At 39.2% G+C, this 19,335-nt stretch overlaps 1 protein-coding gene and 1 long non-coding RNA gene across 4 annotated transcripts in view; both read right to left on the minus strand.

The window, feature by feature from the left end:
• Positions 1 to 217: 217 nt before the first annotated feature.
• Positions 218 to 1,590, minus strand: LOC116549983. Its single transcript, XR_004268186.1, has 2 exons — positions 1,551 to 1,590; positions 218 to 932 (listed from the first exon to the last, which is right to left on the minus strand). It is a non-coding gene; the product is annotated as an uncharacterized LOC116549983 (long non-coding RNA).
• Positions 1,591 to 4,042: 2,452 nt separating this feature from the next.
• The window catches only part of LOC116549981 (B-cell receptor-associated protein 29), a 50,367-nt gene continuing 35,074 nt past the window's right edge, over positions 4,043 to 19,335 (minus strand). For all 3 annotated transcript variants that reach the window (XM_032275712.1, XM_032275711.1, XM_032275713.1), the window contains exons 7-8: positions 11,781 to 11,881; positions 4,043 to 5,139 (exon numbers count right to left, since the gene is read on the minus strand). In XM_032275712.1, coding sequence (XP_032131603.1) covers positions 5,104 to 5,139; positions 11,781 to 11,881 — 137 coding nt within the window. In that variant the 3' untranslated portion in view covers positions 4,043 to 5,103. The remainder of the gene's footprint in view (positions 5,140 to 11,780; positions 11,882 to 19,335) is intronic.

The raw sequence follows: 19,335 nt of genomic DNA on the forward strand, positions 1-19,335 counted from the left end.
ACACATCAAGCTCTATGTACTATCTTTGTATATGCAACGTGCCTGAATGTTCTTGTGGTGTTTGCTTTTGTTGCAGTGTACACCATACTAAAGACAAAGAGGGAGAGTTGTAAACTTTTATAATGTGAAATGCACAGCTATTGTGGGGGTGCAATGCATGATGCTGATTAACTAATAATGGTTAAGTCAAATATAAAAAGTTGAGCATGCAGAGACGTAGAGGATGTAATTTTTAATTAAGATCCTAACATAAAAGGCAAAGATACAAAGGTTTTGTGCTTTTAAGCCATATTGATGGTTTTTTATTCATGTCTTGGGAGCTGAGACAATGCATTGCAGTTATCTGGTGTCATGCACAGCAATTCAGGACAGGTGTAGTGCTGTATGGTGTCAGGGACACAGCCTCCTTCTTGTTGCTCCATTTCGCATGTCCTCAACCTCATGACCTAAGACAGTGCAGCACCTATGTTTCAAGAGGCAGGGCAGAGGAAGAAAAGAAAGAAACTAGCCCCACAAGACAATCCTACCTATTTCCACTTACATACAAGGAGATAGAAAGTGTTTTTCTGCTTGGCAGCTGTTTATAAAAAAAAAAACAGGAGCACGTATTATCACAGGCGAATGAAAGAATGGATACTGGGGGAAAACCAGTACCCTCTGCCACAAGCATCTATGCTCCACCTTGGCAACACTGACATTCTGGGTGAGATCATTCTTTGTTTCAGTCCTGTACATTAAGAATGTGTTGTTGTGTGTTGTTCTGTGCATTGTGGAATGAGTTTAACAGTATCCTGGCTTCTATCCACTAGGAGCATTCTCGTGGTTATGACAACCAGAATGTCTCTAGGTATTGCTAAATGTTCCCTCAGGATGACTTCTCCACTTCCTGTTGAGAACCACTGATTTACTTTTTGCAGGAACTGTGTTAATCACTGAGGAGACAAACCATAAATGAGATCATTTCAGACGGTAATAAGCACTATGATGAAAATAAAATAGGGTAAGAAGGCAGATAGGCCTGGGAGGCAACATTTACTACACATGCAAATACCCTGAGAGGGGAAAGAGTTTGGCTTGTTCCAAGAAGAATCAGAATGCAGGTATGTCAGGATCTACATCCTAGGGAAAGAACAACAAAAAGAATAGAGGTGTGATTGGCAGGGCAGGTGGACTGAGTTGAGGTTGGAGAGTAGAGGGGAGCCTGGTGAGGTCTTATTCATTTAATCTTAACTGCAGTGGGAAAGAATTGGAAGACAAGCAGGAAATGACATGATCTATGTTTTTTTGTTTTGTTTTGTTTTTGTTTTAAGCCAGGCGGCTGCTGAGAGCATGTATATGAGACAGGCATCAGGGAAGATACAGGGAGATGAGGTTGTTATAGTCCATGTGAGAGATGATGATGGCTTGGAGTTAGGCAGTAACAATGGCAATGGAGAAATACAATTGAAGGAGACAAATAAGACAGGAGATGGCTAAGGCTATCTTTGGCTTATCCAAATGGCTAATGGGGAAGATGGAGTGGTGTTAAAGGGTAACTGTTTTCCACACACCTTGAAATTCAGTCCAGGCCATTACAGAGCTGTCTTGAATGCTCCTGTATTAGTTTACTATGGCAGCAGTAACAATCACAAACTTCATGGCTTGAAACAATAAGTTTATTCCCATAGTTCTGGAGGCCAGGAAGTCCAATATCAGTTTTATGGGAGTCTGCAGGGCCATGCTCCTGCTGGAAGAGGCCCTGGGGAAAAATTTGTTCCTTGCCTCCTCCAGCTTCTGGTGGCTGTCAGCATTCCTTTGCTGTGACTCCATCACTCTAATCTCTGCCTCTGTGGTTGCTTTCTCCTCTGCTGTGTGGTAATCTCTTCCTTTGCTTCTATATAAGCACAGATGAAGGTGCTTTTAGGGCACATCCAGACTACCTAGGATAATCTTTCCATCTCAAGACTTTAATCACATCCTTTGCTATAGAACATTCCCGGGTTCCAGGAATCGGTATAAGGCTATCTTTTGGGAGGTCATAATTCAGCCTACCACAGCTTCTATAGTGTTTGAAATGATCTCTGGTGGAACTAATAAAGTCATGTTTGTGTAGAGATGAAAGTGTAAAGAAACACTGTGAAAGTAATTTTTAAGATGCCGTTCAGTAAGCAATGTTAAAAAAAGAAAAAGAATTTCATAAGTGGATTTTCAAGATTACTAAGAAAGAAATGAAAAAATACAGGAGGGTTCCATGGACTCTAGACAGATCATTCTGGACATTAAAATCGATGCTTAAGAGCACAGTTATATTCACACATTGTATAGTGGGCACTCAAATGCACAATGTGTCTGTCATGTTAGTAGGGCTGGGCATAAGCTGATGGAGGCACACAGATGGGAGGAACAGCGAGAAGGCAGTGGCCACTGGAATGGGACTGCAGAACCAAACCAACCCACAGAGGGAGGGTAAGACAACAGGCTCAGGTGCATCCAAGTAGCTGTGGCTAGCAGTCCAATGAGGAAGCAGGAGTGACACTGCAGGAAAGCAGAAATCACTAACAACTCCAAAAATGGGTAATATTTAGAGATCCAGGCAGGCTGCTGGCATCAGGATAGTATCTCAGAAAGTAGTAAAACTTTAGGCTCTTGACTGGGATTCCAGGGTAGGACTCGGTCACGGAAAGGGAATCCCAGTTCTCAGGATACGACAGTAAGTAGCCAAGAGAGGAACTTAGGCCCTAAGAACAAGGCATGAATCTAACTAGCAGCACTGAGGTCCAAGATAGAGCTGGACAAACAACAAGGATAACTCATGCCAAATTCTGGATTGCTTAGCCAGAACCTGGTAAGTGCTACTTCCTAAAGACCAGAACCTCCAGTCGATTTGCAAGTAGGAGGAAAGTCTGATAAAACTTTATGTAATTCTGATGGAAATAGGCAAGAATAACATTCCTGTATTTGAATTTATAATACAGTCTAAGACACAAAGAAGTCATTACTGACAATGGGAAGGAAAATAATTTAATATGCAATATAACTAAATCCATGAAATAAATATTTACTTCTGTAATACAATTTGCTAAACACCATCATTAAAGAGAGTACTAGGAAGAAGTAACAAACATAGCATGTGAAACAGTTGGGTATGGTAGTAGAGCGCACAGACTCTGGAGCCACAAGTGGCTAATATATTGCAATATTTTCTCTTTAGCAAATTATACCTGGTCTGTGCATAAACATAAGAACAATATGTAGGGGACCAGGATATCTAAATTATAGACTTACACCCTGGCCCTGAAACTAACTAACCATGTTACCCTGGAAAAACTGCTCTAACTTTTGAGGTCTAAAGATTCAGACTTGTAAACTTGAGAGGGTTGAGGTCCGAGGTCCTCTAAATGTAAACTTTAAAATGCTTTCTTGGGAATCTTTCAAATTTTCATGCTCTTCAAAGGACACCAGACTTTCTCCTTACTATATAGTCTCAACAACTTGGAGAATCACTGTATTATCTTAGTTTATATAGTAATGCTGATTTAAATTTTATTATTCCCATTTTTGAGACGAGGAAATAGAGGCCTAGGCTAGCACAGCTAAATAAGCGGTAAAGTTCGGATTAGATTTTACTCTGCCCATTTTAAAGCTGTGCATTTTCTAATTTTCTGTAGGTTATTCTGACACTGGACTTAATTTTCACACAGTAGGCTAGGATTCCAAACACTCAATATCTATATATTTACCCAGATAGCTCTTACTTCGATATTTCTAAGTCTATACTTTGAGCTAACATTTGTTCAGTTCTCTCCTATTTCAGCACTCCCTTTTCTTGTTATTTATGGTGTTGTCAGCCCATATGGTCTAACTCCCATTTCTTACTCCTGTTGAATGTCTCCTACATGTCTGTTTTTCAGCAGTAACTCCTGACTTTTATCTGAAATAAAATTTTTATGTACTTGCTCACTTCATCCACTTTACGATGAAAAAAATTAGCTAGATGTGAAGTTGGTGCTAAAATTATAATAAACAGAGGATGAAACAAAGACAAGAGAAATAAAAACTCCAGTAATTTCTTTCTTTTTTTAATATTTAGGTTTTTATGAGACAAGGAAGATGATTTCATGTCTAAACACAGGAACAACTTAAATCATATTAATATTACAATCACTGCCATCTTCTAAAGGAAATTCTAAATGAATATTTGAATGGAAAGATAGTATTTAATATTAGCTTTCAGAACATAGAAACATCTTAGAAAAACTGTGTGATACCAGTGTATGTATTTTGAGGTAATATTTATATAATCAGGTACTCTCACAACCAATTGAAAGAAAATACTGCTTTTTGGATATGTGCTATGTTAACTTCTAAAGAATTCTACATTGTTGTAAAATAAATTCAGTGCAGTGGTATGGCAGTTATGCAAATATATGTAAACTCTATGACTAGATTAACTTGAAACAGTAGAGTGGTTACTAATCACGTGTCATTAATACAAATGTCAACAAAAAACAGTCCAACATGTGCAGGGGCACAGTAACAAAAATATAATTAACAATATCTTATTAGAGTAAACCATAGCATCATTAGGGTTAAAAAAAACTAAGGTCATTGTTTTTTTGAGCTCTTCCTTATAAATACGGTGGATAACTCTGATAGTTACCCTTATTTACATTCCCTGTGTACAAATTTGCTGATACTGAACACTATTTTCAAACACATTGTCATTGGATTACATAGATTATTATTACTGAAAACTCATCAAAGCTTTCAAGGCTATTAATGGTTTCATGCAACTTAAAACTTCTAATTTTGAAAGTAACCAGCTAAAGAATTTTCTCCTTTTATTGGTAACAGCCACCATATACCAGTGTCATTATCAGTATGTAAATATGGTATTTAACATGCTTATATATTTCTTAAGAGGTGGAATACAGATTTTACAATACATCTGAAACATCATCAAATATTTTGATAATGCCTTTACAATACAACCTATGTGTGGCATGAAAAAAATTACTGATAGGTCTTAGTGCATTTTTCTGAACTTAATTTTAAACTTTCTAGAGGCTAACATAAGAAATTTATCATTTTGACATGGTATATCACAAACATCTTTCATAAAGTTCAGAGTCTTTTCTTGTTGCCTCTTCCTAAACGATCCTGTAAGAAGAAAATATGATTTATGTAGTATAGCAAAGAGGAACAGATTCATAGACATGACAAGGACTTTTAAAAAACATTCTTCTATGTATAATTATGAGAATAATCAAATGTGAAACAAAAGGATTGAGAAAGTCTAAACTTTTAAAAACTAGACATTTGTGGTTTTTACTTGGAGGTGAAAAAGAACACTCTTGGTAAGTTCATTTTTTCCCTTGCCTTCATCTATCTTGCTTTGGTTTCACAGGTAACCAGGAAAACATGATTTTGAAAATTCTCCTACTGTGAACCTAATGAAGGTTTTCGGCAAATGAAAGAAAGAAGGGACAAAAAAACCCAGCTGGGGGTGGCTTTGGTTTGGTCCTTCGGATATTTGCCAACTGAATTGACTTCTCAAATTATAGTTGGCTGATCATGTTATAAAGATGACTATAACACATCATTTAAAACTGAAGGAAAAAGGAATAGAAATGAATCTTAAGAGATCACATGTGCAAAGAAAGTAAATGTCTACATCAAGTAAAAGATCATATAAAATGAAGTTGCAGAGAGTTACTGCTTGTACAAAGAAGTTCGTCAAGCACTTGTTCAGGCTGAACGTTAATGCTTCCATAGCAACTTTAATAACATTAACTTTTGCAATCAAATAAGAAGACAAGAGTAGAGGGGGTAAACATACTACTTTCACATGTTTGTGAAAGTATGTGGCCCCTTTTGCTAAAAATCAAAGCTTTAATGATGCTATTATGGACAAGTCCCTTAAGTGATGGCTGATTTTCCGAATGAAATTTAAAAACTGGCAGGTGCTGATGGGTTTTTGTAGCCAATAATCTCTAGTTAGTTCTGCTTTTTCTTTTCTTTCTTTCTTTTTTTTTTTTTTTAGAAGAGAGTCAGGGCAAATAAGGAAACCAAAGACTACACATTTTGAAGGGACTGTGTTTTCTAATATTTACTTAGTGCCTATAACAGGGAGGGGACCTGATGGGGAAATCCCAAAAGATTTAAAAGATGCAAATTCAGATCTGTTTACTGTAAAGAAACCAGCATTTCCCTCTTTAACCTTTGTTTCCTTAATATTTTAATAATCCTTTGTTTTATGATTGTTCTACTGAAAGTATGTCAACTATGTAAAATTCAGAAAGCTAGTTCCAAATAACCTTAGGATATAATTCAGTATCTAAGATTACTTTGACAAGAGAAGTACATTTCATGAGGACAATTACTGTAATTCTAGCCCTTTGGGGGGCCCAGGTGGGCAGACTGCTTGAGGTCAGAAGTTTGAGACCAGCCTGGCCAACAGGGCAAAACCCAGTCTCTACTAAAAACACCAAATTTGGAGAGAGATCCAAGATGGCCAATTACTAGCAGCTCGGGATTGTAGCTCCTAGTGAAAGCGCAGAGAACGAGAGGACACCACACTTTCAGACAAATTTTTTTTTGCTCACAGACCAGGAGATTCCCAGTGGAGGGGCCCCACGGGTCGCCAGCACAACTCTTGTGGCTTGCCCGGCAGTTCCCGGTGCGGAGTGAATAGGACTGGCTCCCCTTTTGGTCGATGTTTGGAGCTCCAGGAAGGCAGAGTCAGAAAGGAGGACCCAGGAGGGAGGCCGGACCGGAGATTCCCAGGCAGAAAGCACCAGGAATCTTGGCACCGCTGTTTTGGCCAGTGCAGTGGGTTACTTGGACTTTGGCACTGGGAATCAACAAGTTGGATGTCCACTCAGAGACCTAATTTGAAAGTCAGTATTTACGATGACAGGTGGATAAATTTACAATGACGGGAAGAAAACAGCGTAAAAAGGCTGAGAATATTCAAAATCAGAATGCTTCTCCCTCCACAGGGGATCACAGTTCCTCATCAACAAGGGAACAAGGCTTGATGGAGAATGAGTGCGTTCCAATAACAGAATTTGGCTTCAGAAATTGGATAATAAGAAACTTCTGTGAGTTAAAGGAACATGTTCTAGCCCAATGTAAGGAAACTAAGAACCTTGAAAAAAGGTTTGATGAAATCCTAACGAGAATGGACAATTTAGAGAGGAATATAAGTGAATTAATGGAACCGAAGAATACAATAAGAGAACTTCGAGAAGTATGTACAGGTTTTAACACTCGAATTGATCAAGCAGAAGAAAGGATATCAGAGTTCAAAGATGAACTTAATGAAATGAAACGAGAAGGCAAGATTAGAGAAGAAAAAGTAAAAAGGAATGAGCAAAGTGTACAGGAAATATGGGACTATGTGAAAAGACCTAATTTATGTTTGATAGGTGTACCTGAATGTCATGAAGAGAATGAATCCAAGCTGGAAAGTATTTTTCAAGATATTATTCAGGAAAACTTTCCTAATCTAGTAAGGCAGGACAATACTCAACTCCAGGCAATCCAGAGAACACCACAAAGATATTCCTCAAGAAGAGCAACCCCAAGACACATAATCATTAGATTCACCAGGGTTGAAATAAAGGACAAAATTCTAAGGGCAGCTAGAGAGAAAGGTCAGGTTACCCATAAAGAGAAACCTATCAGACTCACAGCAGATCTCTCAGCAGAGACCCTACAAGCTAGAAGAGAGTGGGGGTTAATATTCAATATCCTCAAAGAAAAGAATTTTCAACCCAGAATCTCATATCCAGCCAAACTAAGTTTCATAAATGAAGGAAAAATAAAATTTTTCACAAACAAGCAAGCACTCAGAGATTTCATTACCACCAGGCCTGCTTTACAAGAGCTTCTGAAAGAAACACTATACACAGAAAGGAACAACCAGTATCAGTCATCCCAAAAACTTACCAAAAGATAAAGAGTATCTTTATAATGAAGAATCTATATCAGCTGATGGACAAAATAGCCAGCTAGCATTAAATGACAATATTAAACTCACAAATGTCAATATTAATCCTAAATTTAAATGGATTAAACGCCCCAATCAAAGACACAGACACACAAGTTGAATAAAAAGTCAAAACCCATCTGCATGCTGTGTCCAGATCTATCTCATAAGCAAGGACACACAAAGATTCTAAACAAAAGGCTGGAGGAAGACTCACCAATCAAATGGAGAGAGAGAGAAAAAAAAAGGAGTTGTAAAGAAGGACATTACATAATGGTAAAAGGATCAAAGTAACAACAGGACTCAATGATCATAAATATATATGCACCTAATATTGGAGCACCCAGATACATAAGACAAGCTGTTAATGATTTATAAAGAGACTTAGACTCCCACACAATAATAATGGGAGACTTCAACATTAATATTAGACAGATCAACGAGACAGAAAATTAACAAGGATATCCAGGACTTGAACACAGATCCGGAACAAGTAAACTTAATAAACATTTATAAAACTCTCTACTTTAAATACACAAAATACACACTCTTATCAGTACCACATCATACCTACTCACAGGTTTAAATGAAATATTGGTTGGCTGCTTGTTTGTTATTTTCTTCCCTCATTTTTTAAATTTTTTATTTTTTTTCTATTTCCATAAAAATATATATATATATACCAAATTTAGTCAGGTATGGTGGCATGTGCTTGTAGTCCCAGCTACTCAGTAGGCTGAGGCATGAGAATCACTTGAGCTGGGGAGGTGGCGGTTGCAGTGAGCCGAGATTGTGTCACTGCACTCCAGGTGACAGAGTGAAAAACTGTCTCAAAAAAAAAAAAAAAAAAAAAAAAAAGGCTCTCTAAATCTGAGAATCTTATACAGGGTCTCATACCAGACAATGGGTGGGGGTTGAGTAGCTGAATGGGAAAAAATGTAACCAATCAGGACATAATAGCATTTTAATACTGTGTAGAGCTATTCTTGATTAGAAATATGTAAAGTGCTTTGTTACACAGGATCTGGTTTAATGCTCATGATGTATTATAACTCTCATTAAGTAGTAAAGTAGCTGAGGAGCATAGATGTCAAATGAGTCACCGGTAGGTTACAGAAGTGGTAAACTATAGAGCCGAGATTTTGCTTTCCTTCAGGGATATTATGGGAAATGGTTTTACAGGCAATGAAAAAGTATACACACCAAACAGTATGGTAAGGCACCTCTGGGATTATCAATAGCAGAAAAGCTACTACCACTCCTTAGGCTGGAGGGATGAGGGTTACGGAGCCCAAGTGCAGGCCAGTAAATAGAAGCTGCCCAGTGGGACCTGAAACCATGGAGGAAAGGAACTGGAGCCATAAAGGAGAAGGTATCCACAGCAGAGAGAGTAGAAGAAATCCCTGGCTTTCCCCTTCCTCCTGCGTTCAGTCTGCTAGTGCCTGCCATTGGCTAAAACTGCCCAGAAGTCAGACAGCAAGGGAGTCTTGGAAATGGACCTCCCAGAGATACAGAGTAAAGCAGTGGTGACAGGAGAACAGATCCAAGAACACACAATCCAATGACCAGCAAAAGGCCAAAGAACATAGTGGTTAATGATGGAGGTTCTGAAGAAAGATTCTCTGACTTTGTATGCTATCACTTTCTAGTTACTTTGGGTAAATTATGTAACATCTCTGGGTCTCAGTTTCATCATTCACAAAATAGGGATATTAAAATAGTTTCAATTATTGGGCTGTCATGGAGAGTAAATAAAACAACATATCGTAAGCCCTTAGCCAAGTGCTTAGTCCAGAGCATACTCTCAACAAATTTCACCTATTAAATATTTCAAAAACTAGATACAGGCAGAAATTAGATCAAGTCCTGAATGTACTATCAAACAAGGGCCTATTCTTGGCATGGTGTTTGGCATAATCTGGGATGGGGTCTTTTCCACATAAGCAGGTATAACAACTATTTTCTTGGGAAGGGATCACTCTTAAAATATTTCTACATCCTTTACCAAGAATGCAGAAGCTTTAAGCTGACTGTGGCTTTTTTTGTGGGGAGGAAATGGGTTGAGGGAATTTCACTGTTATATACATTCTTCAGAATTAATAGAACCAATGGCTGCTACCACAGTGGAGACTATCAATGATGGACACTGGCAATAAGAAATTGAGGGCATACTTCTGGTTTTCCTTTCTCCATCCAAAGATATAAACATGTCTGACATCATGGCAAGGTCCACTATTGTCGATACTCATCCTGGTTGAGTAAACCCTAAACTCACAAATAGGAGGAAGATGTTGTATTTCTAGGCAAGAGGTCTGTCAAGTGACTTCTTCACTTTCCAGTGTGGATCTTGAAAGATGCCATGGAATAATTATTAAGTCCTGATGAGACAAGCAATTTTAGGATCTCTGTTTTCGAGATGGGGAAGGGGTGGTCTTGCTGACAATCTACCTATCTGCTCCAGATCATGTGAACTGAGCCCTCAGTGTCAGGATTGGAGCATAGAGAGTATTCACCTTTCTCTGGCTACCTTATCTTTTTCTTGCTATTGTTAAAATAGGCTAGTTAAACCAAACATGCAAACCAACTGGGACTATCAGATTACAAACTCGTGCTTTGATTACTTCATGACTGGCTCTAAACCAAGGCCAAAGTGGCTGGTTAAGAATAAGTCATTCTTTTGGCAAAATTCCTACAGAGGAAGTAATATAGATGATGATGATAATACCTATCATTTATTGAATGTTTACTATCAGCTAGGCATAGTGCTAAGAAACCTACACATTTTATTTAGTTCTCTTAACAATCCAGTGAGCGAGGCATCATTATTGTTCCAATCTTATACACGAAAGAATTGAGCCCCAAAGGGATGCTATAACCGGCCTATGATAAAAAACCTTAGCATGCGGCCTGATATGGGTAGGTACTCCAGGTATGTCCAATTTCAAAGTCTATGAGTATAGTGTCTGCTTGCCTTGGGCCAGGAACAGTGCTGGGCCTTGGAGATATAATGACCATTAAGATGCTGAAAAATATGTACAGTGAAAAAAAGGTATAATTTGTAAAAAGCCCTAAATGAAAGCCATAAAGGCTGCCAAGTTTTGAAGACAAGCCCAACCAGTCTGTCAAGGGAAGGCTAGGGCTGCCTCTAGAATGGTCTCTCTCCGAATTGATCAAAGTGTGGCTGGGAAATCAACTCAGGTTACTGGCTGGCAGCAGAAGGGAAGGAGGAAACACAAGCCTAACAGGGATGAATATTTCTTTTCTTGGATTAGAGAGGAAGAGAAAACCTATGGCCCAGATCTGACTTTGTGGCTTTAACAATGAAACATTTTTTTCTGTTTCCATCTTTCAAATCAATATTTGGAGGTCAATAATATATTTGAATGCTATAGTCTTTGTCCTAATATGTCTGAAATACTGAGATAAGAGTAGTGTGATGTGGAACTTGAAATTCTGGCCTCATTCTGGCATGAATATGGCAAACATCCCAAATAGCAAAACTCAACTCTTCTAGAACCAGTCTGTTTTCCAATACTGCCATTTTTGTGGTTACTTATTTTGCTTAAAGATTCACCAAAACTGGAATGCTGTAAGTATGTATGTCAGCAATTACTTATAATTATCTTGTATTTTCCTAAAATGTCCTCATCTTTACCCTCTAGGTAAAAATGTGGCTTCTTTAAGTCATTTAACAAAGCCAGGATTTAGTATATCATCTGGATTAGTTAAGAACAAATAACCCAAATAATTTACTTAGGTAATTACTATTTCAAAACTCTTAGGCGCATAAAGTGCATGTCACACCCACCTGAAGTTCAGAGTGTTCTTTCAGGAGTTGATCATATTCTTTTGAAAGTCTCTCTGATTGCATCTTCATTGCCGTCACATCATTTTGTGCCTTAGAAAGGGCTAGAAAATATTGAATAGAGTTTTATTTTTATTTCAAAATAATTTCAAATTTACAGAAAAGTGCTTTTCATATCAGTACTTTCTAGACAGTATTGTCAAATGTTCTACATAGTTCTACCTCTGTGTTGTCAGTATGGCAGCCACTACTTAAATGTGGCTAGTTTAAGTGAGGACCTTTATTTTCAATTTAAGTTAAATTAAATTTAAATAGCCACATGTAGCTAGTGGCTAGCCACATTGGACAGCACAGCTCTATAATTTCCTCCATGTTCCATCTATAGCTACATAATTCTAACTAAGGTACTTAAAGATTGATTTTGACAAATTTAATGTGATGTCACTTGCTAAAGGTATGGGTCAGGTATGGAAGATGCTATTGGTGATGGTTACATTTCATTAGAACGACTTTCACAACATAAAGACTTATACATTAGTTTTCAATTTGGGTTCTACAAGGCATTTCCTAGAGGCTGCTTGAAACTATGATACATTTTTCAAGTATGTTTTATCTTCAGAATTCAGCAAAAAAGTTTAGGACCCTAGACTTCTGGTACATAAAATGCACAGTAGATTCTACAACTTAATAATGGCTGACTGGTCTGCAATGGTGTTTTTTATTTTTTTCAAGACAAGGTCTTGCTCCATCACTCCCGTCAATTTTTAAATTTTTTATAGAGATGATATCTCACTATGTTGCCCAGGCAGGTCTTGAGATCCTGGCCTCAAGTAATTCTCTTACCTCAGTCTTACAAAGTGCTGGGATTACAGGTGTGAGCCACTGCATCTGGCCTACAATACTGAGATAAGAGTAGTATTCTTAAAACTACAATGGTAGTTTGAAGAATGTTGTTGTTATGGACTGAATGCCTGCCTCTCCACAAAATTCATATATTGAAACCTAATCATCGATGTGATGGTAATGGGAGGCATGGCTGGGGAGTGATTAGGTCATGAGGGTGGGGCCCTCATTAATAAGAGATCCCAGAGAGCTGCCTTTCCCTTTCCATTACGTGAGGACAGCAAGATGGTATGATCTAAGAACCAGGAAACAGGCCCTTGCCAGACGCCTGATTTACTGGTGCCTTGATCTCAGACTTCCCAGCCTCCAGAACTGTGAGAAATATATTTATGTTGTTTATAAGTTACTAAGTCTATGGTACTTTCTATTAAGACAGTTGATCAGGAGCTTGTAATGAACAGGAGTTGATCTTAATGTTAAAAATAATTTATACTTGAATTTCCAACATGAATAAACTATTTAATACATTTAATATATCTCAGATATCAACCCAGGAATTCCTTTTTTAAAAGAAGCTAGAAAACCACTTGTACAGCCTGTCCAGGAGTTTCTTCTGGTTATTAGTGGTATAAAGCTATTAATGAAACAAATGCAGACAAATACTGTTTTTCTGCCACTTGTTAAGCCAAGGTATCAACCGTGTTTCTTATTTCTTTTTGTATTTCAGTAGATACTAATAAATCTAATGATTACTATTGCTCCAATTAGGAAAGGCTATTATTGTCTAGACACATCTTGGACTCTTTCCCAGTCCTTTATCTCATTTTATAAAAATTATAGTATTGCATTCCTGGATGCCTTCCACCTCCTTTTGCAACTGCATCTGTAACTAAGGGATTATATAAACTTGTTATCTGACATGTGAATATGCTTGTTTTATTTTGAGCCATATTATTTTGGAAACAGCATATATAAGAAAAATATTATTGGACAAGGAAGCTTTAGATGATAAATCTAAGTTGCTATTTCAGTTTTCTTATTTGCAAAAAAGGGCTGCTATCAGTTGCCAGCGGCTTTATGGAAATACTGAGATATTTCATAAGAATACGATGAATCTAGCCAGTGCTAGATTCAATGAGAGACTGTTACGTCCTAGGATATGGCCCATTAGATACTTTTAAAGGCACATGCATCACTTATTAATATAGAAAATAGCTTCAACCAATGTTAGTTACACATAGTAAGCAAAAATATTTGTTGTCTTTCCAAGTGTCAAATGTACACTTATGAAGCTATTTGCACAGTGACAGGAGCTGGTGAGACTAATATACTGTGTACATGTATTGTACCACTATGATTTCTACCGGAGAGAACAAACACTGCCAGTTAAGCTCTGCCAGGAAATGGAAATTTTTAGAGGCATTTGCATGACAGCTAAAGTTGGGCTGTTGTACCATAGCTGTAAGGATAGAGCCAGAGGAAAACATTTTATCTGAAAAATTTCCATATGTCTTGTGTGGGTTTCTTTTCAATTTATTTGGTTCTCTTTTTGAGAATTTAAGAGTGTGATAGGTGGAGGATCCAAGATGGCCATTTAGGAACTGCTCAGGATTGTAGCTCCCAGTGAAAGCACAGAGGGTGAGTGGACGCCACATTTTTATTGCCCACAGACTAGGAAATTCCCAGGCGGAGGAGCTCCACGGGTCACCAGCGTGGCTGTTTCGGCCAGCGCGGCTGTGCCGGCCGGCGCCGCTGCTTTGCCCCACGCGGCTGCTTTGTCAGCACCCCGGAGCAGTGGTTCTCTGTACAAAATACACTGGTCTGGGTGCCCCTTTTGGCTGGCAATTGGAGCCACGGGAAGTCGCCCATTCGTCTGTTTAAAAAGGGGACTTAGCAGAGAACCAGGACAGTAGATGCCAGGGCAAAAAAAAAAAAAAAAATAAGCGCCACAAACCTCAGTGCCGCTGTTTAAGCCAGGGCAGTGAGTGGCCGCAGGGGAAAACAAACAGACCCTGGCGCCTCTTCAACAGGCGACTGGAACACCAACTTAAAAAAGGCTCTGAGGCAGGGAGCCAGGTGATCAGGCTCGGCTGGTCCCACCCCTACAAAAGAACAGCAACCAGAAACTCTGGATTGAGAGTTTCACAGCAAGTGCAGCTGAACCCAGGAAGGTCCAGCTCTGTGGGGGAGGGGCGTCCGCCATTACCGAGGCAGCCTGCCACGACGGAGGTAGTTGGCCAATGCTGAGGCAGCCACCCATTGCCAAGGCAACCCGCCATTGCTGAGGCAGCTCGCCATTGCCAAGGCAACCCGCCATTGCTGAGGCAGCCCACCAATGCCAAGGCAACCCGCCACAGCAGAGAGACTCCGCCTCAACAGAGGCGGGCCACCATTGCCAAAGCAGTTCTAACTACACCCATATAAACAGGACTGCAGGGAAGTTCACTCGGCAGATGGGGCAGAGCCCACAGCAGCTCAGCAAAGCCTCTACAGGCAGACAGTGACTAGGCTGCCTCCTTGCTGGGCAACCCAGGTCTGAAGGAAAAAAAAAAGAAGGCAGCAGCATAATGGAAACTCATAAATAAAGCCCTAAATCCCTGGGACAGAGCACCTGGGAACAAAAAGCAGTTTATGAGTTCTGTTGCAGCAGACCTAAACGTACCTGCCCAGCAGCTCTGAATGAACAACAGAGCTCACAGCTCACCATTTGAGCTCCTATAAAGAAGAGACTGTCCCCTCAATCAGCTCCCTGACCCCTATATATCCAAAGAGACACCTCATAAAGGAGAGATCAGATTGACACTAGGCAGGTATCCTTCTGGGACAAAGATAGCAGAAGAAGAAAACTGGTAACAACCCTTACTGTTCAGCAGCTGCTGCAGGTGAACCCCAGGCAAGCAGGGCCTGGAGTGAACCTCAGCAGACCTACAGCAGAGAGGCCAGACTGTCAGAAGGAAAACCAAGAAACAGAAATAACCTCATCATCAACAAACAGAACGTCAATCTGAAAGATTTGAGACCCAATCTGAAAGCCAGCAACTACAAAGTCAACAGGTGGATAAATCCTTAAAGATGGGAAGAAACCAGCGCAAAAAGGATGAAAACACCCGAAACCAGAACACCTCTCCTCCTACAAGGGATCACAACTCCTCACCAGCAAAGGAACAAGGTTGGAGGGAGAACGAGTGTGATGAAATGACAGAATCAGACTTCAGAAGGTGGGTAGTAAGAAACTTCTGTGAACTTAAAGAACATGTTCTAACCAAATGCAAAGAAACTAAGAACCTTGAAAAAAGATTTAATGAAATGCTAACGAGAACGGACAAAATAGAAAGGAATATAAGTGAATTGATGGAGCTGAAAAACGCAACACGAGAACTTCACGAAGCATGCACAAGTATCAACAGCCGAATTGACCAAGCAGAAGAAAGGATATCAGAGGTCGAAGATCAACTCACTGAAATAAAACGGGAAGGCAAGACTGGAGAAAAAAGGGTAAAAAGGAATGAACAAAGTCTCCAAGAAATGTGGGACTATGTGAAGAGACCTAATCTACGTATGATAGGTGTAACTGAATGCGACGAAGAGAATGAATCCAAGCTGGAAAATACTCTTCAGGATATTATCCAGGAAAACTTCCCCAACCTAGCAAGGCAGGCAAACATTCAAGTCCAGGAAATACAGAGAATACCACAAAGATATTCGTCAAGAAGAGCAACTCAGAGGCACATAATCGTCAGATTCACCAGGGTGGAAATGAAGGAGAAAATACTAAGGGCAGCCAGAGAGAAAGGTCGGGCTACCCACAAAGGGAAGCCCTTCAGACTCACAGCAGATCTCTCAGCAGAAACCCTACCAGCTAGAAGAGAGTGGGGGCCAATATTCAACATCCTTAAAGAGAAGAACTTTCAACCCAGAATCTCCTATCCAGCCAAACTAAGCTTCATAAATGAAGGAAAAATAAAATCCTTTGGGAACATGCAAGTACTCAGAGATTTCGTCACCATCAGGCCAGCTCTACAAGAGCTCCTGAAAGAGGCTCTACACATATAAAGGAACAAGTACCAGCTCAACTAAAGGGCAAAACACCCAGCTAGCACCAAAATGGCAGTATCAAATTCACACACAACAATATTAACCCTAAATGTAAATGGACTAAATGCCCCAATCAAAAGACACAGACTGGCAAATTGGATAAAAAGACAAAACCCATCGGTGTGCTGTATCCAGGAAACCCATTTCACATGCAAGGATACACAAAGGCTCAAAATAAAGGGATGGAGGAAGATTTACCAAGCAAATGGAGAGCAAAAAAAAGCAGGAGTTGCAATTCTCATCTCTGATAAATTAGGCTTTAAAGCAACAAAGATCAGAAGAGACAAAGAGGGACATTACATAATGGTAAAAGGATCAATGCAACAAGAAGAGCTAACGATCCTAAATATATACGCACCCAATACAGGAGCACCCAGATACATAAGGCAAGTTCTTAATGACTTACAAAGAGACTTAGACTCCCACACAATAATAGTGGGAGACTTTAACACCCCATTGTCAATATTAGACAGAGCAACCAGACAGAAAATTAACAAGGATATCCAGGACTTGAACTCAGACCTGGACCAGGCAAACCTAATACACATTTACAGAACTCTCCACCCCAAATCCACAGAATATACATTCTTCTCAGCACCACATCACACCTACTCTAAAATTGACCACATAATTGGGAGTAAATCACTCCTCAGCAAATGCAAAAGAACGGAAATCGTAACAAACAGTCTCTCAGACCACAGTGCAATCAAGTTAGAACTCAGAATTCAAAAACTAACCCAGAACTGCACAGCTTCATGGAAACTGAACAACTTGCTCTTGAATGTTGACTGGATAAACAATGAAATGAAGACAGAAATAAAGATGTTCTTCAAAACAAACGAGAATGAAGATACAACATACCAGAATCTCTGGGACACATTTAAAGCAGTCTCTAGAGGAAAATATATAGCAATAAGTGCCCACATGAGAAGCAAGGAGAGATCAGAAATTGACACCCTATCGTCAAAACTGAAAGAGCTAGAGAAGCAAGATCAAAAAAACTCAAAGTCTAGCAGAAGACAAGAAATAGCTAAGATCAGAGCAGAACTGAAGCAGATAAAGACACAAAAAACCCTTCAAAAAATCAATAAATCCAGGAGCTGGTTTTTTGAAAAGATCAACAAAATAGATAGACCACTAGCCAGATTAATAAAAAAGAAAAGAGAGAATAACCAAATTGATGCAATAAAAAACGATAAAGGGGATATCACCACAGATTCCACAGAAATTCAAACCATCATCAGAGATTATTACAAACAACTCTATGCACACAAACTAATAAACCTGGAAGAAATGGATAAATTCCTGGACACTTGCCTCCTGCCAAGCCTAAACCAGGAAGAAGCCGAAACCCTGAACAGACCCATAACAAGGTCTGAAGTTGAGGCAGCAATTAAGAGCTTACCACCCAAAAAAAGCCCAGGTCCAGACGGGCTCACAGCCAAATTCTACCAGACATACAAAGAGGAGCTGGTATCATTCCTTCTGAAACTATTTCAAACAATACAAAAAGAGGGAATTCTTCCCAAATCATTTTATGAGACCAACATCATCCTGATTCCAAAACCTGGCAGAGACTCAACAAGAAAAGAAAACTTCAGGCCAATATCCATGATGAACATAGATGCAAAAATCTTCAATAAAATACTGACAAGCCGATTGCAACAGCACATCAAAAAGCTTATCCACCATGATCATGTAGGCTTCATCCCGGGGATGCAAGGCTGGTTCAACATACGCAAGTCTATAAACGTAATTCACCACGTAAACAGAACCAAAGACAAAAACCACATGATTATCTCAATTGATGCAGAGAAGGCCTTTGACAAAATTCAACAGCCCTTTATGCTAAAAACCCTCAATAAGCTAGGTATTGATGGAACGTATCTCAAAATAATAAAAGCTATTTATGACAAACCAACAGCCAATATCATACTGAATGGGCAAAAACTGGAAGCATTCCCCTTGAAATGTGGCACCAGACAAGGATGCCCTCTCTCACCACTGCTATTTAATATAGTATTAGAAGTTCTAGCCAGATCAATCAGGCAAGAAAAAGAAATAAAGGGCATTCAAATAGGAAAGGAGGAAGTCAAATTGTCTCTATTTGCAGACGATATGATTGTATATCTAAAAGACCCCATTGTCTCAGCCCCAAATCTCCTGAAACTGATAAGGAAGTTCAGCAAAGTCTCAGGATACAAAATCAATGTGCAAAAATCACATGCATTCCTATACACCAATAACAGACTTAAAGAGAGCCAAATCAAGAACAAACTTCCATTCACAATTGCCACAAAGAGAATAAAATACCTAGGAATACAACTAACAAGGAACGTAAGGGAACTCTTCAAGGAGAACTACAAGCCACTGCTCAACGAAATAAGAGAGGACACAAACAGATGGAGAAACATTCCATGTTCACGGTTAGGAAGAATCAATATCGTGAAAATGGCCATACTGCCCAAAGTAATTTACAGATTCAAAGCTATCCCCATCAAACTACCAATGACCTTCTTCGCAGAACTGGAAAAAACCACCTTAAACTTCATATGTAACCAAAAGAGAGCCCGCATAGCCAAGTCAATTCTAAGCAAAAAGAACAAAGCGGGGGGCATCA

This window comes from Sapajus apella, unplaced genomic scaffold (assembly GCF_009761245.1).
Source record: "Sapajus apella isolate SASKATOON/1434 unplaced genomic scaffold, GSC_monkey_1.0 scaffold7, whole genome shotgun sequence".
Taxonomy (NCBI): Eukaryota; Metazoa; Chordata; class Mammalia; order Primates; family Cebidae; genus Sapajus; species Sapajus apella.